At 70.5% G+C, this 27,008-nt stretch overlaps 1 protein-coding gene across 5 annotated transcripts in view; it reads right to left on the reverse strand.

Moving 5' to 3' along the window:
- Positions 1-26,794, reverse strand: part of PLCH2 (phospholipase C eta 2) — a 47,890-nt gene extending 21,096 nt beyond the window's left edge. For 4 of the 5 annotated variants that reach the window (XM_036307466.1, XM_036307463.1, XM_036307468.1 and 1 more), the window contains exons 1-2: positions 26,655-26,794; positions 25,394-25,600 (exon numbers count right to left, since the gene is read on the reverse strand). In XM_036307466.1, the coding sequence (XP_036163359.1) occupies positions 25,394-25,472 (79 nt within the window). In that variant the 5' untranslated portion in view covers positions 25,473-25,600; positions 26,655-26,794. Of the gene's footprint in view, positions 1-25,393; positions 25,601-26,455; positions 26,611-26,654 lie in introns of those variants that run through there. The other variant, XM_036307464.1, reaches the window with a different exon arrangement.
- Between the last annotated feature and the right edge of the window lie 214 nt (positions 26,795-27,008).

Genomic DNA, 27,008 nt, shown 5'->3' on the forward strand with positions numbered 1-27,008 from the left:
CCCTGGACTGAGGGGGGCTCTGGCCACGGCGGGGCAGGCGGTCCCTGCCCCCTTACCTACTGGGCCGAGCTGCCACAGCGAGGACACGGCCACGCTCCCTCCGGCCCAGAGGACGGCCTCCACCAGGCAAGCCAGGCTCCCTTGGTCCAGCTGGAGGTTGATGACCGGGGACGGACATGCCCAGGTGATGGCCAGGGGTGGGTGCCTGGGGCAGGCCGGCCGGCACCCCAGCGCCTCAGCGGCAGGTCAGGGGTTCCCCGAGGCCCCCCTCTCTCTTGTCAGCACCCCCAGAGGCCTCGTGGGGCTACTCCTAAGCCTCTCTGGCCTTGGCCTGCCTGTCACCTGCTGTCCGAAGGCCCCCAGGCCAGCCCCCCCGCCCAGGACTATGGACAGATTTAAAAGAGCTGAGACTCAGGGTCCGCAGATGGGGAGCCTCCGGCCTCTGCCCGCCCAGCCTCTGTCGGATCCCTGTGCTAATCCGGCCCAGCCAGCCAGAGGGTTGAGGCCGGGGACGCCCAGCCGGCGGCCGGAGGGGACCGAACAAGCAGCAGGGACGCTCCAGGCCCCGCCCACGCGGCCCCACAGCCCGGCTGAGTAAATGTCAGGCAGGACAGACGGGCCCTAGAAGCCCAAAGAGCAGTTTTCATGGTACCGCCCTCTCGGGTGCATCCCCAGGCCCTGTGGGGGGCAGCCTCCCCTCCGTCCTCCCCACACTGGACCCCAAGGCTGCTGCCAACCCTCCATCCCAGCCGGAGCCCCCCTCTCCTGGCCATGGGAAGGGGAGTCCTCGGGCGCCCCCCCAGCAGAAGGGCCCTCGTTCCTCCCTCCGAAGCCCCCAGAGGACGTGGGGCCCCAGGAGGATGAGCCCTTGCTCTGAAGCCGGGAGCGTTGGGGTTGTTCTGTTGTTTCAGGGAGCTCGCCCTCGCCCTCGTCCTGACACAGCGCAGCCAGCACCTCAGCCCGTCCCGCCCCCCCACCCCGGGGGAGGCTGGGAAATCAATTCAATCTTCAACCAAACCCACAGGGGACACCACAGGTTCTCGGGGTGCACTCACACGCTGACCCTCCCACCGGGGTGCACTACGGCTCACACCCCAAATCACTGGTGCCTTCATCGAGCCAGCACGCTGGCGGCGTGGGGCGCACATTCCCGCCTCCCTGACCCTGCCAGCCCCTCCACCCTCCCTGCTCACCCATCCCAGCCCCTTCCTCCTCCAAACTGCTTTGCCTTTGGAGGACCTTTAAGTGGCCGCTTCCCGAGTCCACTTTACCTGAACGGCCAGCAACGGAGGGACACGTGGGCCCTGCCTCCCCCCCCCCGCCCCCCGTCCTCGCACCCTCCTCTTGCTCTGCTGTGGGCCCCGCTCAGCATACAGCAGGCGCTCATCTGTGCTTGGGTGGGGAAGCGGGAGGGCAGAGGCCGCACGGATCAGCCGGATCAGCCGCTGGCCAGGGCCTCAAGGGGGAGGGACGGGGCCCTCACAGACGCCGGGTTGCTCACACTCCTGGGAAGCAGCTCCCCTCCCGGTGTGGGGGGGCCTCCCCCCCAACTGCTTTTATGTCATCAGAGCCTGTGAGTCGGCTTCTCACCCCCCGGCCCCAGGACCCAGTGCCCGGACGCGGGAGCCAGGGCTGGCCCGGGGGAGCTTGGCAGGTCTGAAAAGCCCGGCCTGGGGAAGGCTGAGGGGGGCAGCTGGGAGGGAGGACACCTGGCCACTGCGATGCCCCAGACTTGCCCTCTGCCCTCCATGGAGTCTCTCCGAGGGGCAGGCCTCAGGCTCCCGGGACACCTGCCCTTTCGTGGCCTGAGCACAGACGCAGGGAGTGTGCGTGGGTGGGAACTGGCTCCATGGCCAACCTCGCTGTCCCCAGGCCAGCGGGCCAGCCCCACAGGGCCCCCGGGCACCTGTGCTCCAGGCGGGGTTCCTGGTGCCTCCATCAGCCCCAGGGAGGGTGGAGGGACTGTCCTGGCATCACCCGGTGAGGAAGAAAGTGTTCCTGATGGGCACAGCCGTGCACAGCATCTGGACTCCCGTGGCTGTGGGCATGAGTGGCTGGGACGCTCTGAGGCTGCAGGGTCAGTGCCTGGGCCTCCCCCAGAGAAGCCCCTCCCAGTGCCGGCACCAGGCCTTCGGGTGCCTCGGGGTCCGGGGCCCAGCGAGCAGGCCCCCCACCTGGCCTTCCCCACAGGCTCTCTCCCTGCACCCACCAGGGGCAGGCTGGCCTCAGCAGGGCCCCACTCTGGCCCCCTGGCCCCTCCATGCCCCCGTCCAACTACCCCCATGGCATTAATCACAGGTGACAGTCCTCAGGGAGGACAATTAACAGCTCTCCGGCCTCTGCCCTCGCAGGTGCCCTGGACTGTGGGTTCAGAGGCTGGGAGGGCCCACAGGCACCCACCTCGGCCAGAGCCCCTCAGGGAGCTGCCCGCCTGTGGGAATGGCCCAGGGAGCCCCAGGAGCCGCGGGAAAGGAAGCCAGGCTCAGCGGCGGCCAGGGCGGGGGCGCGTTCCTGAAAAGTCACCAGATGGAGCCCGTCGGGAGCAGAGGAAGCTCCCGCCGCGAGGGAAGGGGCAGTGCCAGGGAGGGGCCTCCAGGCTCCGGGGGAGCCAGCCCTGCCCCCACCGCACCCCACCGGGCCCTCGGGCAGCAGCTGGCCTGGCAGAGCGGGTAGAGCCTCGCGGAGACAGGAAGCAGGAGAGGGCAGAACCCTCCGTCCCTGTCCGCAGCCTCAGCTCCTCCTTCCAGGGCAGTGGCCGCAGAGCAGCTACCTGGAGAGCCCGGGCCTCGCGGGGAGAGGATGGGCCAGGCCTCCAAGTCTGACTCCCTGCTGACCCGTCCCCCTGCAGGGCCCCAGCCTGCTCTCTGCTGGGGGCTCAGCCTGCAGCCGTCCCTACCTCCTGCCCCCAGGGGGCCTCCTCGGGTCTCACCGGACCTTCCTCTGTGCCACGCCCCCCACGCCCACCGCTGACCGGGAGGGAGCTCAGGTGTGCACCCCGGGGCCTGAAGGCCGGCAAGAATCTCCGTGAACAGCAGCACAGCTGCCGGCCGGCTGGGCCGTGGGCCAGGCTCTGAGTCCCTGGGGGTGAGCCTGCCGGTCCCTGAGCTGGGTGCCCTGAGGGACCCACAGGATGGGTGGCGCCCAGGACCCGCCCGCAGATGGAGCCTTCCTTGGGCGCCCCCCTGGGTCCCCACCCTCGAGACACAGAGGGTCCTCGGGCCCCTGGGGTGGCTCGAACAGGTGGACTTCCTTCTCCCTCTGCCAACCTCCCAGCCCAACACACTGCTGGTGGGGGCCCCGTGGGGGGCTGTCCAAGTCAGCGACCTCCTCTGCCCGCCGCTGGGGGGGTGCTCATTGCCCTGCCGGAGGCCACACCCACGGAAGCCCACGCAGGAAGCGGTCCGGCCAGCGGGAGCCCACATGCGCCAGCTGGGCACGCAGACCCAGGGAGAAACACTCTGATTACTCAGCCCCTTCCTGAGCCCCTCCCCGCGGGCCGCGTGCACAGAGCCACTGGCACCCAAGCGGCCCCCTGCGGCCCCCGGACACACGCCCAGCCCCGGAGAGCAGCGCTTCCGTCCACAGGCTCCGGAGACGGTGCCAGGAGCAGGGACTGTCGTCATCAGCTCATTAGCTGGGCAGATGGAGGCCGGACAGGACTCGGGCCATCTGCTCGTCCTCAGCCGCACAGCCAAGACCGTCCCTCCCGGGAGCGGGCGGACGCGCCTCCCGGCACCAGCCGAGCCAGGGGTGTCTGCACGGGCAGCCCACCCCCAGCAGCCACGCCGCCCCGGTCACAGAGGGCAGCTCAGCCGGGGCGGGGGGAGGGGTCAGCGCACGGGCCAGGCGCTCGCTCTGAAGGCTCCCACCCCCGTGAGGGCTGCCCATGCTGTCCTCTCCTCCACGACAGGCTCAGAGAGGGCCGGTGCCTTGCTCGAGGCCACACCGCCCCTGGGCGCTCCGCCCCTGCGCCCTACACACGCTCCCAAGCCTCCTAGCCCCTCCCCGTGCCACGCCAATCAGAGGGCACCAGAAACAGGTCCAGGACAACCGGATCCACACGAATCGCCAGGCCAGCTCCTGCTCGCCTGGACCCCAGCCCTTAACCAGGAGGTCCCTCCGCTGTCTGGCCCAAGTCACTCCCGCTGCAGCCGCAACGCTGGCCCCTGCCCTCACCGCCTCACTCGGGCATCGAGGGCAGGCAGAGGCCCTGCCTCAGGGAAGCTGTCCCATGGGGTCCCTGCAGGACCAGCCTGGCACCACCCATTGCCCTCCCAGTGCCCGAGCTCCTTGGCGCCAGGCAGCCCTGGGCAGCTCAGCGGGCTCCCTGCTGGTCTGTGCTGTCCCCCCGGGCGGTGCTGGGCCCAGGCCAGGACAGCAGGACAGATCCGAGCAATAAGCCCCTCTAAGGGCCAGGGCCAGACCTGAGCTTCAGCAAACACCCACGGTCCCCTCTGGATGGGCGGCTGCTGCCCTGTCCGTGGTGCTGACCAGAGCTCAGCCACCACACCTCCACCGCCAGGAATTAGGGGGAGGGGAGGTTGGACCAGGCGAGCCCCCAGGGTCCCCCAGGTCAGGACACCCCATATCTGACCCCCGGCTGAGGCTGGTGTCGCTGGGGCGGCTGGAGGTCAGGCGCCCTGTGAGCTGGCCTCGGGCACCTCCCCCCGCTGCCCGTCAGGACTGTCCCCGCCCGTCACAGGGAGAGGCCCGCACAGGCGGACGGGTCCTCCCGAGACCCCTGCGGAGGGGCCGAGCTCCGCCCGCGGGGTCAGTGGGTCACCATGGGCAGCTCAGCGGCTGCCCCGGGCTCCCTGCAGGGGTGGGCACAGCCCCTTCCTTGAGCCCCTCTCCTCCCCTTTACCTTGGTCCCGGCTGAACCCACCAGGGTCCCCCGGCTCTCCCATGGCCTGTGGGTGCCACCCCTGCCGCTGCTGGCACTGCCCGAGGGGCCCGGGCGGCAGGCTGGCCCTGCCTGTGCCCATGCCCGTCACCTCCCCAGGCTGCCTGAGCGGCTGGGCCCGCCCCTCCCTCGGGAGCCCCGCCCTCCTTAACCCTTCCCCGCCCGCTCCGGTGCTCGGCCCAAGGGGGCTGGGGGGGCACTCAGAGGACAGCCTGGGGGCCTTGCCACTGTCCCTGTTGGGGCTCCTGGGACAACCCCGCCCCCCGCTCCTGCCTTCCGGGTCTCCCTGCCTGCTGCACGGCCCCCCAGAGCTGCATGCCCCCCGGCCCCCGTGCTGGCAGCCCCCACTCAACCGCAGGCCCTTCTATCCTTACAGTCACCCCAGACCCCATGGGCTGGATCCAGGACAGTCACCCCAGCCCAGCACGTCAGGTGGTTAGGGGGACAGCCCCCCGCTGCCTGTCAGGGTGCACAGGGCAGGAAAGCAGGGTCCAGGAGCCCACATCCCTCCTGTGCCCCCTCCCTGCTTCCTCCGGTCCCCCCACAAGGTCCTGGGGTCCCAACGCGTGCAGGGGAGCCCCTGGCCCAGCTCCCTGTCTGGCCAAACGGTGGGGGGAGCGTGTGCTGAGCAGCCCCCAGCCCCACCGGCCTCCTCGGGGAGCTGTTCTGGGCGGCCCTGCCGCTCTGGTATCCAAGGGTCAGAGCATCTCCCGGGTCCAGGCAGAGATGGCCGCCCCGGGGCCGCTGTGAGCGCCGACCTCTGCCCGCAGCTGCCCACGAGCTGGACCTGCAGCCAGAGGGCGGCTGGGAGGTTTGTGGGGACCCCGAGTCAGAGTTTGAGATGAGTGGGAAGGCGGTGTCACCCCGAGTTATGACCGCCTCCTACCTGGTGAGGCCCCAGGTGTGGAGAGGGAGGGGGCCAGGTCAGCCGTCAGCACCACACCTGGGTCCTGCCCTGGGAATGCCCAGCGCCCGCTGCCCAGCTCCCTTAAAGGGGCAGCTGTTCTCTGCTCACTGCCACTCGCGGAGGCCTGGCCCCTGGGTCAGAGCGTCCACTGCCTGGGCTCGGGGACCTGCCCTCATGACTGACCTGTGACTCTCGTGTCCACTGTGGTCACCTGTCCGCTCAGTCCTAGAAGGGAGGGCACCCCGTGTGCCTGACTTCCCTGCTGAGCGGGAGGCCGAGGTGGAGTCTGCCAGGCCAAGAGGGAGCCGGGGGTCAGGGAGACCCCTCGGGCAGGCCCTCTGGGAAAGGGCCCGGAGAGGGAAACTGAGGCAGGGAGCCAGGCGGGAGAGGAGCTGCGAGGTGCAACCAGACGGACGGGGAGAGTGAGGATGGTGGGCCCTGCCCGGTGTCCTCGGGGTGGACAGAAGCCGCACACTCCTCCGCGGTGAGACTCGAGTTCAAGTTCCGATGAATAATCCATGCGCCGCGGCCCCGCCCACCGCCCCGGCCCCGCCCACCGCCCGGGCCCCGCCCACCGCCGCGGCCCCGCCCACCGCCCGCGGCCCCGCGAGAGGACTTCCGTTACCACGGCGGCGATTAAAGGCGGTGATTAAAAGCCGCCTGCCGCACGGTTAATTTGCTTAAGACTCTCATCTCCTAAATCTCCTCTCTGGGCATTTAAGCAAAATTCTGTCTTTGCGAGCATTTGGCTGGGCGGGCGGTGGGCGGGGCCGCGCGTCTGTGCTGGGCCCCAGGGGGTCGATGCTTTTCGTGTTGGAAGAGGCATGACAGACCCTGTCAGGTGCAGCGGGAGAGAGCCCGGCCCGGCCTGAGCCCCTCACTGCGGGCGGGGGGGGGGTGCCCGTGCCCTGGAGCCCCAGCGCTGCCCTCCAGGCCCTGCTCCGTCCGCCAGGCGCGCTGCCCCTCCGCAGCGGCCACCTCTCCCCTGCCTCCCTCCCAGGTGCCCTCACCTCTGCACCGACCAGACCCGTTTCCTGCCCCGGGGTTATAGGGAAGGGGCGTCCCACCCCTGGGGACGGAGCTCAGGCCTGGACACCGGGGTGAGCGGGATGGGTGTGCCCAAGGCAGAGGGCGCCCAGAGCTGTGGTCCCTGCTCCCCTTCCTGGGCCTGAGCCCTCACCCTCCACGTCTAAGCTGAGCCTGGGCAGGGCCAGCCCGGGGCCGCGTCTGGCTCGAGCTCTGTGGGGGCTGGTCCTGGGTGCCCGGGCATTGCCCAGAGGAGACTGTGCCCCAAGACATGCGGCCAGCCTGGACCTTGGGCCCAGAGCCCTGGGTTCCTGGCCAGGCCTGCAAGTGGGCAAAGCCTGTCCCCCTCCTGCCTCATGTGCTGGCCTGTGCAATGGGAGCACGGCTCCCAACAGCCATGACCACGTGGGCTGCCGAGACGTCCCTCCCCACCCAGGGCTCCCACCCACAGCTCCCCACCCAGAGCTGAGCCGAGGGTCCGGCTCCCGGAACCTCCCTCGTTGCCCACGCTGGCCTCACGCCGGCGCTGCTGTGCCAACCCCCCCAGCACGTCCATCGGGTTCCGTCTCAGCCGGAGGGCTTTCCTGCCCCACAGGCGGGACTGAGGCCCCGAGAGGCAGGGGCTCCCTGGTCTCGGTGGCAGCACGGGGGCCCCTGACCGCCCCAGCCGCCGGGCCTGCCCCTCGGAGTCTGATTTCCGAGTTGGGTTCACGGTTTACGGGAAGGGCGCCCCGCCTGGGGCAGGGAGCCAGAGAGGGGCCAGGCCAGGTCACGTGGGGACCCCGGGCTGCATGTGTGCGTGTGTGTGCACGTGTGTATGTTACCCACGCGTGTGCCGGGCTGGGGGAGCTCGGGATGAGCAAACTCGCAGTTTTAAAAGGAAAACCAGCCCCAGGGAGAGCCCCGAGGCAGGCACCTGGGATCAGGGAAGGCACCGGCCGGCCCTAACCTGCTCCTCACAGGCTGCCCAGGGGCCCCGGGTCCACACTCCTCACTTGTCAGGTAGGGAAACCGAGGCAGGGGTCTTGCCCCGGGTCCATAGCCAGGCAGAGCCAAGACCAGGACCCAGACCCTGATCCCCAGCCACAAACACCACAGCTCCCCCTCGGGGGGCCACGCCAGGGGTCACACTGGCCCCCTGTCCCCTCCCCTCCACCAGGGAGCGCACGGCATGTCGTGATCACCTCCCAAAAGAGTTGAGTGTGTGTCCGCAGATGGAAGGGCAGCCCCTCGGGGACAAGGGACAAGGCGGCACCCACAGCCCTGCCATCCCCCCCCCCCCCCCCCCCCCCCGCCCCCCCCGCCCCCCCCCCCCCCGCCACTGGGAGAGACACGGCCGGGAGTTTCATTAAATATTCAATAGCCAGTCCGGTGTTGCTTTCTTGCCCCGTGTCAGCTCGGCAGCGCACAGCTCCTGGTAAGGAATTGGGCTCTGGGGTCCTCGCCCCACCCCTCACTCACTCAACATGCCAGTGCGGCCTGGGCAGCCTCCTGCCCCAGGACGAGGCCGGGAAGGGAAGGGAAGGGAAGGGAAGGGAAGGGAAGGGAAGGGAAGGGAAGGGAAGGGAAGGGAAGGGAAGGGAAGGGAAAGTGGCACGTGGGGGCAGGGACGTAGCCCCGGGCCCGATCCCCACGGGGAGTCACCCCAGTGGTGAGCTGAGCCGGGCTCGGTGCCGGGGCTGAGGTCCCAGAGGAGCGCATGGCCTGGCCCGGGAGTGGGATGGACCGAGGGGAGCGGCCTGGTCGCAGTTACCCCGAGCGGCCACAGCTCTGAGGGTGAGACGGTGTGAGGCAGTGAGGTCCCTCCATAAACGGTGCAGCCAGCGCAGGCCGAGCTGCAGAGAGGGGGGCATCTGGGAAGGTCCCCAAGAAAGTGGGGCCGAAGTGAACCCCAGATACTGGACAGACACAGCGCTGGGCGAACGGCCGCGGGACCCCCCACGCAGAGGCCACGGATGGAGGGAGGGGTGCTGCTCGGGCATTCTCACCCCAGACCACCCCCAGGACCCGGGCCAGCCTCACACGGCGCATGAACCTGCCTCCCGGGGCCCCCACACCCCACAGAGCAGCTTAAACAAATGACTAAATTCCCCAGAGAACACAGTCGAGACACAACTAAGAAGGCCCGGCCGGCGGGGCTCAGGGGTGGAGCATCGACCTAAAACCAGGAGGTCATGGTTGGGTTCCCGGTCAGGACACAGGCCCGGGTTGTGGGCTCCATCCCCAGTGGGGGGCATGCAGGAGGCAGCCGATCCATGATTCTCTCTTATCGTTGATGTTTCTCTCTCTCTCTCTCTCCCTCTCCCTTCCTCTCTGACATCAATAAAAATATTTTTAAAAAGGAGACACAAGAAGAAGGAATGGTTGGATTTGGGTCCTTGGAGTGGGGGGCAGGGGCAGCAGGGGAGGTGGAGTCCCACTGGCCAGGGTGGCCCAGGGCGGAGGGGAGCTGAGGTCCCATTGTGGTGACTGACTCGTCCCAGAGACCCAGGCCCCAGCCAGACCGCTGAGAGGAGGCTGGGAGGAGGATGGGAGGAGGCCGAGAGAAGGCCAGAGGAGGCCGGGAGGAGGCCAGAGGAGGACGGGAGGAGGCTGGGAGGAGGCCGGGAAAATAGGGCGATTCGGATAACAAAGGTCAGGGAATGGAGGCCACAGCCAGCCAGAGGGATCGGGCTTCTGGAAGGTTCTGCCTGAATGGTCACAGCCCCATGTCCATTCCCCCTGGTGTCCAGGGGCCTGGTCGCCACGGGGACAGACCCTGCCGTAACTCTTAGCCATAACTCTCATCACTCCCCGCCCTCCTCCCTCCCCACAGCCCGGCCCTGAGGCCCCTGCTCCCCCGAAGGGGCCTGGCCAGGTCACAGGATCAGGGCCCAGCCCCTGGCTGCTCTGACCTCATTGCTGGGAGCTCTCGGGAGCAGGCCCTGCCTGTACCGCCTGGCCCCACCGCCCTGTGCCAGCCTGACCTAGATTCCACACCACGGGCAGCAGCCAGGCAGAACCACAGCCAGCCTGGCACCGAGACAGGCAGGCCCGATTCCAGGGCAAGCGCAGCCCCAAGCTACCAGCCCCGCCCAGCCTGGGACACCCTCCCCTCAGCGCCCCCTGCAAGGTCAGTCGGGAGCTGCCCGTGACCTGGCCCCACCCCTTCCCACAGCCTGGGCCCACAGCAGCCCCGCTGACCTGCATGCTATGCCCCCCGGGCACCGGGAGGGAAGCCGCTGGGCCATTGCACTGATTAAAATGCATAAATCCTGACATCAGAAGCGCGCGCATGCAGATGTACCCAATCAGCCCCTGCCGCTGGCTCTGGGGAGCCCTGGGTGGGGGTGGGCAGAGGCGGGGTCCTGGGGGTCCCAGTACCTGCAAAGCCCGGAAAGACCAGACCACTGCACCGGAGACCAGGGCCTCGGGGAGCTGGGGGCCTCGGCCTGGGGTGCGGACCCCTTCCTCAGGCTGGGCCGGCAGGGGGTGAGGGGCTGAGGGCACCAAGGGGCCCGGGCAGGGTGGGAGCGTGCCAGCTGGGGCCCATCTGCCGGCCTCGGAAGGAGCCGGAGGAGAGAAGGGCAAAGGTCAGGGGCTGTCCTCCAGACCCCTCCCTGGATGTCAGCACCAGCCCCGCTCACGGTAACAACAGGGGATGGCCCGTGGTGTCCACCTGACACCGTCCTCCCCCGCTGCCGGCCTGGTCTCCCGTGACGATGCAGTTCTGTGTAAAAATTACTCCTAAATGCACTGCGCTTGGCTGCCACTCACACGGTGCTCACACGGAAACCACCTTCAGACCGGGGGTGCGTGCGTCTCCAACAACAGAACGGGGTCAGCATCAGACGGGCTGTGCTTCATAGACTCTGTCACCAGGACGCATGTGGGGCAGGCCAGCGCCCTGGGACGGGCCACGGGGGCACGGCCCACAGTTTAGCCCCAGTGGACGTCTGGGCAGTGAAGGGGCTGCTCTAAGCGGCCGGCACCTGCGAGGTTCCAAACGTGTGCACCCAGGAGGGACCAGGAGCCCAGGAGGGACCAGGAGGGACCAGGAGCCCAGGAGCCCAGGAGGGAGCGTGAGGCTGACTTGGCGAAGGGGCCGCCGCTGGGGTGGTGGTGCTCCCCGCACCCGGGACCCAGTGCCGTGTGGTCCTGCCAAGCGGCCAGTGCCGGAGAGGCGCACACACCGCGCTCGCCACGTTGAATTTAATCACTTTGGCGCCAGAGGAGCGCCGGTTGCATAAGCGCAGATATTAAAAGCCAGGAGCGCAGGGCAGGCGACGGGAGCTAAACGCGGCCTCAGGACCAGGCCTGCAGCCGGTCCTGTGGGCTCAGGTCGGGGCTGGGGCCCCTCTGGGGACAGGGCCGAGCCGTCACTGCCACCCGGTGCCCAGGTCCCGCCCGGCACCCGGCTCAATCTCCTTCAGCGCTTACTGAGTGGCCCCGGGATCCAGACCCAGGTGGAGGCAAGGGCCAGTGCAGGGAGGGCCAGCGCGGGGAGGGGTGCTGCCCTAGCAACCCCCCAGCCAAGCCGAGACTCAGCCACTGACGGGGCCCAAGAAGCCAGAGTGAGCGCAGGGAGGCCCTGCCAGGCTGCTGGGTCCCACCCGGCCACGACACCCAGTGCCTCCCTGGTCCCCGACGCAGCGCCCGCCCGTGGTGATGGCTGAGCCCCGCCTGGGCTTTCCGAGGCTCTGCTCCGGTGGCTGGTGACCCCAAGGGGAGTGAGCGGGGGTGGGGGCTCCCTGTGCCCGACGCCCCCAGTGGCTGTGCCTCACTCCCCCTGGGCCTCCGTCAGTCCCCATTCTCTGTCTGCCCGTGCGCTCTCCTGAGAAAGCCCCCAAGAGCAGGCACTGCTGAGCCTGTCCTGGCCCAGCTCCTTGGGGTTCCCCAGCTCCATTCCTCAGGTCTCTGTGGGCACCCCCAAGTCAGGCTAGTGACGGGGGGGGGGGTGGGGGCAGCCTCAGGGAGAGACAGGCCCGGGCTCCCCCCTCTGGGCCCCGCTGTCCCAACTCAGTCTGCTGATCGGGGGGTGCCTTTCCTCACAGACACAGAGCACCCCAAGTCCAAACAGCCTCACACAGCGCCCCACTGCACCCACCGGAGAGCGGAACAGGCATGCACAGCTGCAGTCACTTCAAAAACACACAAACAGTCCCGCCCACCAGGAGCCGCCTCCCCCCAGCTGCTCTCAGGTGTGGGGTGGAGGTGGGGGCACGGGGGGAGGGGAGGCGGGTGCCCCGAAAGCCCTCAGGCCTCTGCCCTTCGAATTGCACCCCCTCTGCAGCGAAGTCCTCCTCCCCATCCCCCCAGACCTCAGAAAGGAGCGTTCTCCCAGTGGGTGGGCCGGGGGAGCTGCCTCTGCAGGGGGGGCACCAGGCTGCACCTGCCCACTCTCCCCCCACCCCCCCACCCCGCCTGGGCCGAGGCCCCCTCTCCTGCTCACCTGTGCTCCCGCCCAGCCCTGCAAACAGCCTGTGAACTACTGAAGTGTGGGGACCCCGCCCCCCGGGAGTCAGGTGGGGCTGTCGGGCTCGGTGGAGGGGTGGTGGGAGCCCGCGCCCCCCAGCTCGGGCCTCTCCCAGGCCGGGGCGTGGGTCCGGGCCAGGGCAGGTGGATGGGGCAGAGTGGCCTGAACTCGGGTCCAGGTGCCCGCTGGCCTCGCTCCACTCAGAGACCCTAGGGCCGGGCTGCTCCCCGCCCCCCACAGCAGCGGATGCCCAAGAAATGGGACTAACAGTCGGGCAGGGTCCAGACACCGCCGAGGCCAGCCTGACCCCGAACACCTGGAGAAGCCCACGTGCCCACATCCTCCCTCCCCCAATCCAGGGGCGTCGTGGGACAGGGGAGCCCCAGGGTCCTGCTGGGCCCTACACCCCAGCATCCCAGCCAGGAAGCCTGGGGTCGGCCATCAGGCCCCATTCCCAGCGGCCACCTGCTGCTCCGGAATGTCCCAGCGGCCTGAGAGGCGGGGTGGCCTCTGCAGCGGGCCCTGAGCTTGAGCCGCGGGCCACACCCCCTGCTGCCCACCCCGCGAGCCTCAGGCTCGGGGCCTGGACCAGAGACCAGCCTCCCCGAGCTCAGTGACCTCATCTGTGAAGGGGGTGATGGCGGTTGTGAGTGAGTGAGTGAGTGACAGCAGAGACGGTGAGCCGCGTGCGGGAGGGCATGGGCCCCATGAGGCTGGCTTCCTTGCTGGGAGGGAGGGGAGGGGAGAGGGGAGTCGGCTCCGGGAGGCGGACCCTCAGGAGCCCCTGCTCAGCCCGGATGCAGGACTTGGGGGGGGTTGGGGGCGTGCAGATTAGAACAGATGGATGGGCCCAGTGTTCGGGGAGTGAGGCCTCTTGTTGGGCTCCCCCCGCCCCCGGCCCTGCACACCCCCCACACCCCCGGCCCCGCACAGTGCCACCCGACTGCTCAGGCCCCTGGTCGAGGACAGGGTGCCGCCGGGCTGGCTCCGGGCTCACCGAGGGCCTGGTCTGGAGCCCTGAGCTGTCCGCTCTCCAAACGCTGAACCTGACTTCGCTCCAAGGAGCTCTCCCTCTCCCCGGAGAGCGGCTCTGCCCGGGGGCCTGTCAGGAAGGCCGTTTCTGCGAACAGCCCAGCCTCTGCCCAGCTCGCTCTCCACGCCCTGGGACCAGGGGACCAGCCAGCGCCAAGCTCCGTGCTGCTCAGGGCCACGGGGCCGGGTGGGAAGGACCGTCAGAGCCGGGCCAGGGCCTGCGGCTCCGAGGCTGCGGCTGGTCTGCCCCTGCGCCCCCCTCCCCCCAGCAAGGCGCCTGCTTCATGGGGGGGGGGGGGAGACCCCTGCCTGCCTTCCCGGGGGGGGCGGTCACATTGGCTGCAGGATCTGGGAGCAGACATCACCGAGGGGGGGGACCCCCAGGACCTGCCTGGTCCCAGGAGAGACGGGGGGCAGGGGGAGGAGGGGGAGGCAGACCAGCCGATCTCCAGTCACCGTGGGCCCTGCGGTGTGAGGTGGGGCCCCTGCCTCTGGCTCCCAGGGGCTGAGGTGGAGGGTGAGGTGGGCAGGGACATGGCCATTGTCGGGGGCCGCGTGGTGGCCCCGGAGGTGCCTCCGCACCCAGAGCTTGCAAATGCGACCGCACTTGGAAACAGGTCTTTGCAGATGTCGCCAAGGGTCCCGCGGGGAGCTCATCTGGGGCCACTCAGGGGCCTGACCAGTGTCCTCACGGGAAGAGGGGTGGCGGGGACACACGGGCGCCGTGGGCAGGGACCCGGGCCGCCAGCCGCTGGAGCTGCGGGAGGCTCCCCACCGCAGTCTGCGGGGGCCGGCCCTGCCCACCCCTGCACCTCGGTCGCTGGCCTCCGGACTGTGAGGCCCTGACTGTGGGCCCGGCCACCCCAGCACCGGGAGGCAGGGCTGGGCGGTGGGCACGTTGGGTCAGGAAGAGGGGCGCCTCCTGAGAAGGTGGTGCTGTGCCCGGGGCTGGATGCCCAGGGGCGGCTGGGAGAAGGACTATGGCCTGGAGCCTCCCCAGGCTGCAGGGAGCCCCACTTCGCTCCGTGACCTGGTCAGACCGGAGGGCAGGGAGGGCAGCAGGCGGGTGACTGGCGGAAGTCCCACAGCCGCTGGGGGAAAGGGGAGGGGAGGGGAGGGAAGAGAAGGGAGGGGAGGGGAGAGCCAGGCACCCAGCTCAGTTGGGAGGCTCCCTGCGTCCTGCCTGAGAGGCCAGGGCTGAGCAGAGGGACCGGGCAGAGACCTGCCCCCAGTCCTCCGCCTTCCTGCCTGCCAGGTCGGTGGCTCAGGCGCTCATGGGCCATAAATGGAGGCACGTCGCCTGGAGCCACAGGCCTGGCCGCCTCCCGACTCCTCACACTGTCCCGGCTGCCGGTCCCATCGGCCCCTCTGAGCATCTGGAATCTCGGGGAAGGCAGGAGCCCGTGCGCACCCCTGCCGGGTCCCGGGGGGCAATGAGGTGGGTGCTGACCCGTGGACGCCGGAGAGTGGATGGCCAGCCCGACCGCCCCAGGCCCTGCTTCTTAGCCATCACCTGGCCTCCTGGGGGCCCCCACCCCACACCCCAGGGCCTGAGGCGCAGCAGGAGCTGAGAAAACAGGTGTGAAGAGTGTGCGCCGATCTGTGGGGGTGGAGACCCCTGAGTCAGTGCAGAGGCTGCTGGGAGCACAGAAGGGAGCAGAGACGCAGGAAGGAGCACAGCGGGGGGCAGGACAGGGCCGCTGTGCCCGGAGGAGGGAGGACACACACACCCCACGGCAGGGGCCAGCGGCCGGAGGAGCCCCCGCTGGACGCAGCCCCTGGGAGCCAGTGCCAGGAACCCCGCCAGCCCCGGCCCCTCCACAGCCCGGGCCGGGCAGCACTTGACTGGGCGGGTGACCAGGCGGCCTCCTTTGTCCCTTTGTGCTGGGCAGCGGGAGGGACAAAGCCCTGCCGGCAGCAGCTGCGGAGACACACGTCTCCAGGAGCCCTTCCTCCCTGCGAGATGCGAGATGCGAGATGCGAGATGCGGGTGTTACACAACAGACCTAAGAATAAGCCGAGGGCGGCAGCGGGGAGCGGGCGTCCTGCCTCCTGGGCCCTGGCGCTGGGTGGGGGGGGCGCGGGCGGGGAGGAGGCGCAATGGGCCAGCGGCACACACACACACACACACACACACACGTGCACGCACACACGCACACACGTCCTGCTCCTGCCTGGGCCGGGGACCAGCTAGAGGCAGAGGGTCCCGGGTGCCACCTCCCGCACCTGGACGCCGGGTCTGCGGAGTCCTGATCCCACCTGGCTCCCAGGGGCTGGCGTGCGGTGGGCAGCAGCGGGTAGAGCCCCAGAAGGTCCTGGGCCGTCTGTGCCCAGTGGCCCCGGGGTCAAAAGTCCTGGCTGGGCCTTGAATGGCCCGAGAGCAGCAGCCACGGAAGCTGGGTTTTCAGGGGGCCCGGTCCCCAATGCTGTCCCTCCCAGAGGTCACTGACACAGGCCCCCCGCCCCCCGCACACAGGTCCAGGGGCTGGGTGGACGAGGGGCGAGGGCAGGGGAGGGGCGGCTGGCCTGGCAGAAACAGGAGTGCCCGCTGGCAGCCCACCGCTGGCCCGGCCCCCCGGGGAGCAGGGGGCAGGCAGCCCAGGCCTCCCGGCCGACGCCCCCTCCCGGGGCGGTTCCCAGCGAATGAAGGAGCTCTGTTCGCGCAGAGAAACAGAATCTGTACAAACGGCCGCAGCTCTTCATCTGCTGGGACATTAAACATTAAAATCCAATGACAACCCGTATTGTCGGGCCTGCTGCGCTGCTTACGACGGCAACCCGCGTGCCGGGCGGGGTTACGTAACCCGAACTCTCGGCCGCGGGCCCGAGGGCCTCCTGCCCCTCAAAGCCCCCCTGGAGGGCCTATGGGGGGGTCCTCTCCCACCCACCAGCCCCTCTGGCTCCTGGGGACCCAGCTGAGGGGGCGGGTCCAGCCTGGTCATCCACAGGAGCGGCCACTGCCGCCTGATGGACAGCCTCCTGTGCGGGGGGCGGGGGGGCCTGGCTGGGTGACAGGCGTGACCCCTGCCCGCCCTGCTCTAGCCTCCTGCTCACCGCAGGCCCTGGGTGGGCCGGGGGCCAAGAAGTCAGGGCACAGACCAGGCCCTGGGGAGCCCGGGGCAGGCCAGCTCTCACCGCCTGGGGCCGAGCGCAGATGGGCCGGGGCCACCGGCACCCAGGCCTCAGGGGCAGGAGGCCGTGGGGACCCTCCATACCTGGACAAGCACACACCCCACCTGCCGCACGCCTGCCGCCCCACCCTTCCGGGAGCCCCCAGCGCCTCCCCTCGGACCGCGCAGAGGCCGTGCTACAGGGCTGGGCCGGGGTCCGATGGGATGGGGGCGGCTGGGGGTCCTCAGCGTCAGTTGCCTCTGTCACCTCAGGCCAGGGCTACGGCCCAGAGACAGGCCTACTGGTCAACCCGGAGAGGGGACGGTGACCTTCGACCTCCGGTCTGCCCCTCCCCTGAGGCCCATGGCGCCCGGGCTCCCCTTGGCTCTGCGGCTGGTGCTCTGATGGAGCCTGTGGGCTCAGAGGGCCTGGCAGGGCGCCCGTTGGCTCCTGGAGACAGCTGAGTGTCACCCTCAGTCATCGGGGCAGCGAGGGTTCGAGGAGACAGACCAGGCCCGTCGTCACGGGCAAAATGTAGGGAGGTCACAGGAGGAAGGCCAGCCTGGGAGGGGCGGCAGCGGTCCCTCTGTCCATCCCAGGGGTCACTGAGCCGGGGGAGGGGGGGCGGCCTCCTGTTTCCATGGAGTCTCCCCTTCCCAGGTCCAGAGTGCCCGTGTCCCCTAGAGGATGCTCGAGCCCCGGGGAGCGGTGCCCCCGCCAGCACCCTGCAGCCTGGCCAGGTCCTGTCTGCCCTCAGTGCCCCCCAAAACCCCTGCCCTCTGTGCTGCCGGAGCCGGGCCCGGGGCCAGCAATGGCACCTGCTGCCCAGACACCGTGCCCAGCCGGGAGCTGCTGCGTGTCCACGGCACCTCCCTGAAGCCCCTGCCGACCCTGCCCCTCCTGCGCCCCCAGCCAGGGGGACCGTCCCATCTCCGGGGGTCCTGTCCCAGGGGTCCCGTCCCGGGGGGTCCCATCCGGGCTCAGCAGGCTCAGTCTCAGCACACTCAGCCCCAGGGGAGGCGCTGGCACAAGGGCCCCCCCATCCCTCAGCCCCACCTGCGGCGCCAGGACCCTTCACCTGCCTGACCCACACCCACTCCCCTGCCGCCCCTCGGGGATGGGCGCCCCCTTCCGTCCGGGTGGCCCAGGCGGTTCAGCGTACCGTCCCCCCCAACCCCCCACCCCCCGCAGCGGGAAGCGCGGGGAGCAGCGCCCCCCTCCCTGCGGCGCCCCGCATGTCCAGGACCCGGGCGGGCGCAGTCCCGGGCGGCGCGGCACCTACTGTGCTTCCGCGGGGCGGCTCCCGCGTCCATTGTCTCCGCAGCAGTGGCGGCGGCGCGGGGGGCGCGGGGGGCGAGGGGGGGCGGGGGTCCTCAGCGGCCCGGCTCGGGCTCGGGCTCCCGCTCCCGCTCCCGCTCCCGCTCCGGCGGCATCTCCGGCTCCAGCCCGCGGCGGGCTGTGCGCACCGACACTGCGCCCCGAGCCGGCTGCGCGGGGAGCGGAGAGCCGAGCGCGCTGTCACTCGTGCCGCCTGCACACACCCCCTGCCCGCCCCGCGTGGGGAGGGGGCCGGGGTGCGGGCTCCGGCGGGCGCAGAGCGGGCGCGAAGCACAGAACAGGGCGCAGAGCGGCGAGTGGGGCGGGGTGGGGGGGGCGCACCGCGGGGCCAGCAGCCCGCCCGCTCCCGCCGGACCCAGGGCTTTCCCTGCAGGTGCGCCGCCGCCTCCCTGTCCCCCGCTTCCCCAGCAGGACCTGGAGGGGGGCCCAGGACCGCGTCCCCATCCTGACGCCTGCGGCTGGGCCCTGGGGCAGGTGGCACTCCGCCCACAGCCACCTGCTGCCTGGACCCCGCCCGCAGGATGCAAGGGGCTCGCAGAAACCTGCACAGATGCCTGGAGCTGGGGGGGGGGGGGGGGGGCGGCACCCCTGGTTCACCTCGGGGCAGCCTGCCTGGTGGGGGAGGGGCCCTAAGGCTGCTGTCCGGCCCACCTGGCTCCGTGCCTGGGTGTCTCTCCCTCCCAAACGGCCCTCCTGGAGGCCCCAAAGCAGGGAGGACCCTGGATTCTACAGACGCTCCTTCCTTCCTGGGAGCCTCCCTCCCAACCCCCTCCCAGCCCCCCCCCAGCCCCCGCCAGCCCCCCTCTGCCCTTCCCGCAACGGGCAGCAGTGGGGGAGGAGAGCTGGCACGGGTCTGGAGAGGCAAAGACCCCGCGGGCCCTGGTCTGATGACTTCACAGGAGACACCAGCCGGCCCCTGTCCCGCTCCCTGCAGGCCAGCTGGTGGCCCCGCCAAGCCCTGCCCTCTCTGGGCCTCAGTGTCCCCAGTAAAACACCCGCTGATCCCTAAGCTTCTTTCCAGATCGCTGCTGCCCAGAGAGGCCTCTGACTCCCCCCACGCCACCCAGCGGGCTCCTGCGGGGCCAGCTGAGCTCCTGAGCCTCTCCACTTCCCAGCGCCCCAGACAGGGCCGCGCCCCAATTCCCAGCCCTGTGCCCAGCTGTGCGCCCCAGGGCTGTTCTGCCCACTGAGGCCAGGCAGCCTCTGCTCAGGGCATCATCGGGCATCCCCCCCCCACCCCCCACCCCTGACCCCCGGGCTACGGGCTGCGGAGATGAGAGCAGCCCTCCCGCCCACCCAGGGCCACAGGCGCTGTCACTCAGGGGGGCTCCTCCCCGGCTTCCTCTCCTGGAATGCTGCCCCCCCTCCCCGCCTGGGGCCTGATGCCCAGACCAGCACACGGCCCCCCGCTCCTCTCCTCCCCACCTCACCTGGAGCACGAGCTCAGGGCCCCCGGAGTGAGGAAACGGGTGCCTGTGGGAAGGATGGAGGTGGAGAGGGAGGCCTAGTGCAGGGGAGGGTGGTGAGGCCAGTCTCCAGAGGCTGCTGGGGGCCGCAGGAGCCACGCCCCGGCCGGGCAGGCCTCGTGCAGAGCCCCACGGCCTCCTGGGTCACAGGGCCTCGGGGAGGGCCCGGCAGCGCCAGACCAGGGACAGCCTGAGCCCCTCCCATCACTGCCCGGCTGGTGGGGGCACTTCCTGGGCCCACCCTTGCCCACCTGCACACCTTCTCCGACAGCATGGGCTCAGCTGGGGTGGGCGGCTCTTCTCACAGGGAGAGAGACGCAGCCCTGGGAGCAGGGCTGACAGGGACATTCTCGCAGCCCCTGGGGATGCGGCCCCAGGAACCGGGGTCCTCGGGGCCCGGGCACGTGGCCAAGAGCCCAAGACCCAGAGCCAGAGCCAGAGCGACCGGGAGGGAGACAGACAGAAACCAGGGGCCGCTTGGCGATGAGAAACCGGGGCCACCTCCTGCGTGAAGCCAAGACCGAAATGCAAATTGGAAACCACGAAAGAAACCTCCTTCTGAGCCAGGGACTCCAGGAACCCGGAGGCGAGCAGGCACCTCTGGGCAGCCCGCCTGCCTCACCGAGGAAGCCTGTGCCTGTGGCTGCTCTGCGGACACGCCCCCCACACCCACCAGGGGGCGACCTCCGCAGCAAGGGCAGGGGGCCTGCCCGACAACCCCGGATCACCCCCCCGCACCCCGCCCTCCAGCCACTCCAGGCCTTGCCCTCTGCCCCGTCCGCCTCCGGGCCTCCCTCCAGTACACCCGCCCGATGCAGGGACACAGGCCTGACCGGTGCTCCAGGCTCCAGTCTCTCAGGGACTCCACGACCTCCCACCAGGAGCATCAGACCTTCAGCCTAGCACCCAGGGTCTCCAAGGCCTGGGCCACGGCACCTCCTCCAGGGAGCCTTCCCAGGTTCCCTCCTCCCTCCCTTGCCTCCTCTGAGACGGTGCAGCACCAGAGCCTGAGCCACAGAATTTCACTCGAGAGGCTGCCGGGCCTTTGCCCTGCTCCCAGTTGGCGCTGCCCAGCAAGATGCTGAGGTGCCTCCCTGCGTCATGCCCACTGCTCCCCGTCCCCCCAACACACCAGCCGGACCAGCTTCCGGCGGCCTCAGCAGAGGGGAGTCCAGTCAGATTGACCCGCTGCCCGTGGCCCCTGAGACTGCCCTTTGGCAGCGTCACTCCGGGCCTACCAGGCAGCCCTGGCGAGAACCCGGCTCCAGAGCTTCTGAGCCCGAGGTCAGCAGCCAGGCGCGGGCCAGGATGCACAGGGGCGGCGCGCTCGCACCCCGTCAATAAGCCTAAGTGGGTAAATGTGCAATCAGCGGCTAAATTTAGAAAGTGTGCGCGTGGCTTTCTCACGAGCATCTGGTCTTAAGACGTCCCGTTCTCCATCGGAACTAAGGCGGCGAGCGGGGCCGGCTCCCAGCTCCTCCTCCCACGCACCGAGCCCGCCGTGGGCAGCCCGGCCGCGGCCGCCTGGCTGGGGGTGGGGGGTCTCCAGGCTCCTCCTGGGGGCTCATGAGGAGACGGGTGACCTGGCCCCCAGCTCAGAGCAGGCTCCCCCCCCCCCCCCGCCTGAGACCGCCAGGCACCCTGCTGTGCCCAGGTGGTGCTGACTAGAGGAGGGGGGACACGTTGGGAGGCACCTGGGGGGGCGGGCATGGAGGCATTTCCATCGGGGCCTCAGGACAGGGCGGGCCTCTGAGCTGGGCCAGGCCCATCTGCTCCCTTCCCTAGCTCCCTGCACGGAGGTGCTGCCACCCAAGCTGGAGCCTGGCCAGGGGACCCCTTCACTGGGTGGCTTCTCCAGCCCCTGCACGAAGCCTCTCCCACCCACCACCCCCTCTCCCACCTTCCAGACACCTCCATGCGGCCAGACAGCCTCTGGCCCCCGGAAACTCACAGCAGCTTCCCTCATGCGGGTGCTGCCCTCGTCTGCAGGCCATTGCAGGGCCCGCCCCAGCCCCGGTCGGCCCAGAGGCATTTGGGTCAGTGCATCAGCCCCAGGTGGCCCGGGCCTGGCCGAGGGAACCCTAAGACCAGGTTCCCCTACAGGGAAGCAGCTGCCAGGCCCACACCCCAAGAGTCCAGCCAGCCTTGGTCTGCGTGCTGGCCCCCAAGTGACCTGCTGACCGGCGCCCAGCCCCCTTTCCCGACGTGGTGGCCAGCAGCCCCCGACCCTTCCCTGGACGGAGCCAGCCCTGCAGAGTGGGGTTCGCCTGCCTCCCTGTCCGCCTGCGGAGCGGGGTCTCTGTCCCCGGCCTGCACAGCCCTGGGGTGTGCTGGGCTCGGGTCCGGGGGGCGTGGAAGCTGCAAGCCCACACTTCACAGCCTTCCCAGCCTTCCCTGTGCGGCTTGGGGTCACGGAAACGCTGCTTCTAAGGGACCCGTTGCCATGGCGGCTCCGGCCTCCCTGTCAGCCCAGCGCGTCAAGGACCGGTGGCCCTGCTCACACACCTGCCTGGCTCACGTGCCACGAGGTCCACCCACGGCACCGTGAGCACCCGTGCCCGGCACAGGGCGGCCACTGGGCCCAGGGCGGGACCCCCAGCAGGACTGCCCTCCTCTCCCGGAGCCTGGTGCTCGGAGGGGGGGGCGGGGTCTGGAGGGAGACCTGGCCGCGCTCTCCCCGGACGGTGGCCGCGGTTAGAACTGTGGGAACTGTGTCAGCAGGCGGAGCTGCACACAGAGGCCTGAGGGCACATGGTCCCGTAGCTTCTGCCCGGTCCCCAGCCAGGTGCGTGCTGCGGCGTGAGGACAGGGACCCTGGGCAGGTGGTGCCCGAGGTGCCCAGGGAAGGAAGGAGCCCAGAGCTGCCTGGCCCGGGAGCAGGCGCTGGCCCTGATCATCCGACAGGGAGTCCGTGCGTCCTGCCGGCCCAGCACCAGGCGGCCTGACTGTGGAAAGGCGCGTGACCCCTCAGCACCTCCTTGGAGCTGGTCTCGCTTTCGTCTCAGGAAAAAGGAGAAGCCAGCCCGGCCGGCAGAGTCCCGGGGGTGTGGTGGATCTGAACACGCTTTCAGGTGGGAGAGCCGGGTGGGGCAGGTACCCCCAAGACCTCTGCCTCAGGGAAGGAGGCTACCACTCCACATGTGCCCCCGCCCTCTCCCACGGCCTGTGGGACCTGCACCTTGCAGGGTATCAGCGGCCACCAGGCCAGGGAGTCCAGGGGGCGCCCCTTGTGTCCCCGGGCGGCAGGCCTGCCTCCAGAAGCCCAACTCCCATGGACCGGCCCTCTGATGCCGCAGGGCCCTGCACCCCCAGAAGCAAGATCCCAAAACCCCCTGGTGAGGGGCAGGCTGGGACCTGAGGCAGCCGATGGGAAGCCACTGCCCCCCTCACTCCCAGACGCCAGGGCCTCTCTCCCTGCAGGACGCCCCCTCCTTGTCTGTCCAGCCCAGCCCTGCCGGCCCTGCCCTGACCCACAGCATCTGGGGCGGGTGCCCTAGATCCCGGAGGGCGGAGCCTGTCAGGACCAGGGGGTCCCAGCCTGGGGCAGCTCAGGCCTCGCCACACTCAGCGTGGCCCTTGGTGCCTACAGCTGTGGGCACGGCTAGCGCTGCCACCCCCACTGCTGGAAGCCCAGGTGCCAGGCCCCCAGCACTGGGTGAGGGGCCAGGCCCCGCACTCGCCCCGTCACCCTCCTCCCTGGGCCTCCGGGAGCCGCTCGTTTGCATTCTCCCCAACCCTGAGCCCCGGGAGGGGATTAAGGCGCGCTGACACCCCCTCGGTTACCATGGATACCGAGAACTGGGGTGAGCAAGCACAGGGTGGGGGCGGGGCTGCTGGTGGGGCCTGAGCCTCCTCGCAGTCCCACCGCCCTGGCCGCGGGCCGTGCACATGTCCACCCCCAGCCCGGCCAGCAGGGCTTCTCTCCGGGCCGAGGGCCAGGGGCCAAGGCCGCCCTGAGACCGGCCGTGTGGGAGCCCCAGGCCCCGCTCACCGCCTAGTCACGCATGGCGACCGCCAGTCTCAATGGGGCTGACACAGAGCAGGCACCGGGCAGCGCCATGGGCTGCACATGAGCCGCCTGACCGGGCCCTGCGGTCCGAAAGGTGAGGGCCCAGACCAGCCCGCAGGCCGCACCTCTGGATGCCGCTGGGACTCCGCCCGCACCCACGGGGGTCCGCGGAGGGACAGGCTGGCATCAGCCCGCAGGTGCGGCAGCTCCCAGGACACACTGCGGCCCCAAACAGGGGGGCCTGACCACAGGGGGACAGTCGCAGGCGGCCCCCAGGACCGGGCCGGCTCCCCGCTTTGGGCCTGCCCTCCTCTTGGCTGGGACACTTCCCATTGGTCAGTGGTGCCGCCAGAGGGACCTCCGGGGCCGGATGAGGTGCCCCATCCCTCAGCCCAGCACCCAGCATAGCCAGCCAGGCTGTGGGGACAGGGCTCCGGGAGGGACAGCAGGTCAAGGGGAGCCCCGTCTCAGGCACCATCACCTCTGGATCCAGTCGCCCCCCCACACCCAGGACTGTAGGCTCCCCGCCCCCCGGGGCCCCGCCTGGTCCCACAGCCGGGTTCCGGGGCCCTGGAGGGGGGCCCAGAGCCTCCCTGCCCATCCCACCCGCTTTCCTCGGGGTGCTCCTTCCCAGCAGAGCTGAGAAGCAGGGCCCGAGCCGGGGGGAGCGGGGGCTGTGGTGGAGGCCTGTCCGGACGCATCTGGGGAGCGTGGCGGAGCAAGCCCGGGCTGGCCGAGCGGGCGCAGGGGTGCCGGCAGCGTGAACGTGCACGCACATGCACAGATCCGCGCCGCACACGCTGCACATGTGTGAATGCTCCCGCCACCACCGCGGCCCTGGGAGCCGCTGCCGAGCGAGCTGCAGGGCCCCCCAGGAAGAGCGGGTCCTGGGGAGCACAGCCCCCCTGGGAGGCAGGCCCGTCGTCGCACCCACAGGGCTGGCTGGGCCTCACGCAAACCCTCCCTCCTCGCTCTCCTCCCCCACCTCCCGGGACAGCAGAGCCAGAGGAACCCTGCCCCACACCCTCCACACCCACCAGCAGCCGGAGGCAGCCCCGGGCAGAGGGCCCAGGAAGCCGGAAGCCGGGGTTCCCACACTAGATGGGTCCAGGGGGTCCGGATCCACACCCAGAACCCGCCCCTAAGCGGGGACCCAGGCCCAGGCCCCACAACCCAGCGGAGAAGAAGTCACCCCGATATACCCCGCAGCCCAGGGCCCCATGATGCCCACCCGCCCCCAGGGGGCTGGGTGCCCCTTATCCCTCCGGTGGGTGAGTCCAGGGCCGCCAGGCCAGGGCCAGCGGGCAAACACAGGCCACACGCATCGGCAGCCTCAGCTCAGCCCCCTACGCGGAACACCCGGGACAGAGAGCAGCCAACTGTGGGGGGGCGGGGGGCCAGCACCCACTTCCCCGCGCCGGCCCGCCTGGTGGCGGGGAATTCTCCCCGTGGGCAGGTTCCACCCGGCTGGGCCCGGAGCTAATTACACGGCGGGAGGGAGAGGCGTCTCGGAGGAGCCTGCGTGCCGGTGGGCCGGGCACCGCGGGCACCACCCTGCCCTCCGGCCAGGGCTCCTGCCGGCTCACCTGCCGCCCTGTGGTTCCAAACACGGGGAGTGGACATGCAGCGAGTGGGGGGGAGGTGGGAGAAGCCAGAGTAGCGGGGACCTGGGGCTCGAGGGGCAGCCCAGCGAGGGGCAGGCGGGACGCCCGCTTCCTATCCGGGTGGTGGCTGCCCACCCTACCCAGCCGCACTGAGGCCCGTGTGCAGAACCTGTGCATCTCCTAGTCCCCCTTTTCAAACTCGAGAGAGAAGACAGCGTCGCCTAAACCAGCGTAACCGACCTCAAGAGGTCACAGGTCAGAGAGGAACGGCCCAGGGAGGCACGGCCCAGGACCAGGAGCAGAACCAGGGGCCCCAGGGGTCCGACGAGCTGTCTCCCCAATAAGCCTGTCTGTTCTGCCTTCCTCGGACCCAGACAGGTGCACCCGCCTGGGGCCCCCAGCAGCCCGCCCACCTGCTCCCCCCACAGCCCACCGGCTCCCCCCACAGCCCACCTGCTCCCCCCACAGCCCACCTGCTCTGGAGAGCTCGCAGGGGCGGGGCCAGAACCCCACAGCCACCTGCCGGCCGAGGCCTCACTCACCCACAGGCAGGACGTTGATGCTCAGGAAAGGTCGCTGGCTCCCCAGGGGGGGCCCTGGGTCCCCGGGTGGGGGAGCCATGGCACTGGGAGGTGGGGTGACCTGGGGCACAGCTGGGGTGCGCTGTCAGCAGGAGGCTGGAAGAGGCTGCTCCGAGGTCCCTCTGCCCCGGGGTCCCCCGCTGGGATGGAGTCTGCAGCTCATGACACCTGGCGGGAGGGGGGGGTGTCAGGGGCTGAGCTCCCTCTGCCTGGGACTCGCTCCTCTTACAGAAGCCCTGCCCTTGTGCCCGGGCTGGGACCTGCCCCCCCCCCCCCGGCCACACAGGCCCCCCCCCGGCCCCAGGTCCCACTGGGGTCACTCCCGGGTCCGGGGCGGCCCTTGTAGGCACCCCTCGGTCTGTGCAATGAGTTGGGGCCACTCTGGCTCCCAGGCTGCTGTCTGCCCCTTGGCCACTTGGCTGAGCTCCAAGCCCCTAACTCTCAGCCCCGCAGTGGCCCCAGGCTCCGCCTCCTCCTCTGGGTCCCCCTGAGTTCAGCCCCCCCCCTAGCCACTGCTCAGGCTCCCCTCCTGCTTGGAGCCCCCTCCTCCTCCTCTGCCTCCATCCAGCACCTCCTGTGCCCCAGGCCAGCCCCTCCCACAGACCTCTGGGCGCCCACCGCTCCCGCCCCAGCCTCCTCCCCAGCCTCCTCCCCAGCCACAGAGATTGCAGAGCTGCGGCCTCGGCCTGGGCCTGGACTCGGAGCCCTCTACATGCCCAGGACACAGCTCCTGGGGCCTGGCCCTCAATGGACAGTGGGTACCCAGGCCCTCGGGCCACCTGGAGCCAGGCTCTGCCCACGCAGGAGGAACTGGACAGGGCGGGGTGGGGGGGCCTCAGGCTCCTGGGACACCCATCTCCCAGGGCCCCACAGAGCAGCCCTACCTCCCGTCCCTCCTCATATCCAGGCCCCACAGGCACCCTCCAGGCCCCAAGAGAGAGGCCCGCAGCCTGGACCCCTTCTGCCCCCTCCTGCCCGCTCCAGCCCCGCCTGCCTGGCCCACCCTCCAGGGTCTGCACAGACCTAGACTTGGCCGCCGGGAGTCCCGTGGGGTCCTGCCTCAGGAGAGCGTGGGGAGTGGACGCCGGGCAGCCCACAGGCCAGGCACCCAGGACCGTGGCTCCTCCCACAGGGAGGCCTCGCCCACCAGGCCCTCTGTGCCAGCCGCGGCCCCCCTGCCGCCCTCCGCCCCGGGCCCTCGCCGACTCCTGCCCAGGCTCACCCTCGCCGGGGTCTCGGCCCGGCTCCCCCGCCGGTGCTGGCTGTGGCGCCCAGCCCCTCGTGGCCAGGTCCCGGGCGGCTGAGCGCTTCCTGGCGCAGTGAGAGCGGAGCCGTGTCCCGACACGTCTGCCGAGTGCAGGCCGGGCGTGGGGCTGGGGGGGGGGGGGAGGCGGGCACCGCCACCCTCATGAGGCAACAGCCCCACCTCGCCCGGCAAGGCCGCGCGGCCCGTGAGGCCAGCCCCTGGGTGGGCGCGTGCCCCCCCCCCCCCCCCCCCGGTCCTTGGGCCCCGCCGCCTGTCCCGCCCCTCGAGCCACGCCGGGCCCCTCACGACGCCCCCACTCCAGCCGCCGGG

The sequence above is a fragment of the Myotis myotis genome, unplaced genomic scaffold (assembly GCF_014108235.1).
Source record: "Myotis myotis isolate mMyoMyo1 unplaced genomic scaffold, mMyoMyo1.p scaffold_m19_p_48, whole genome shotgun sequence".
Lineage (NCBI taxonomy): Eukaryota > Metazoa > Chordata > Mammalia > Chiroptera > Vespertilionidae > Myotis > Myotis myotis.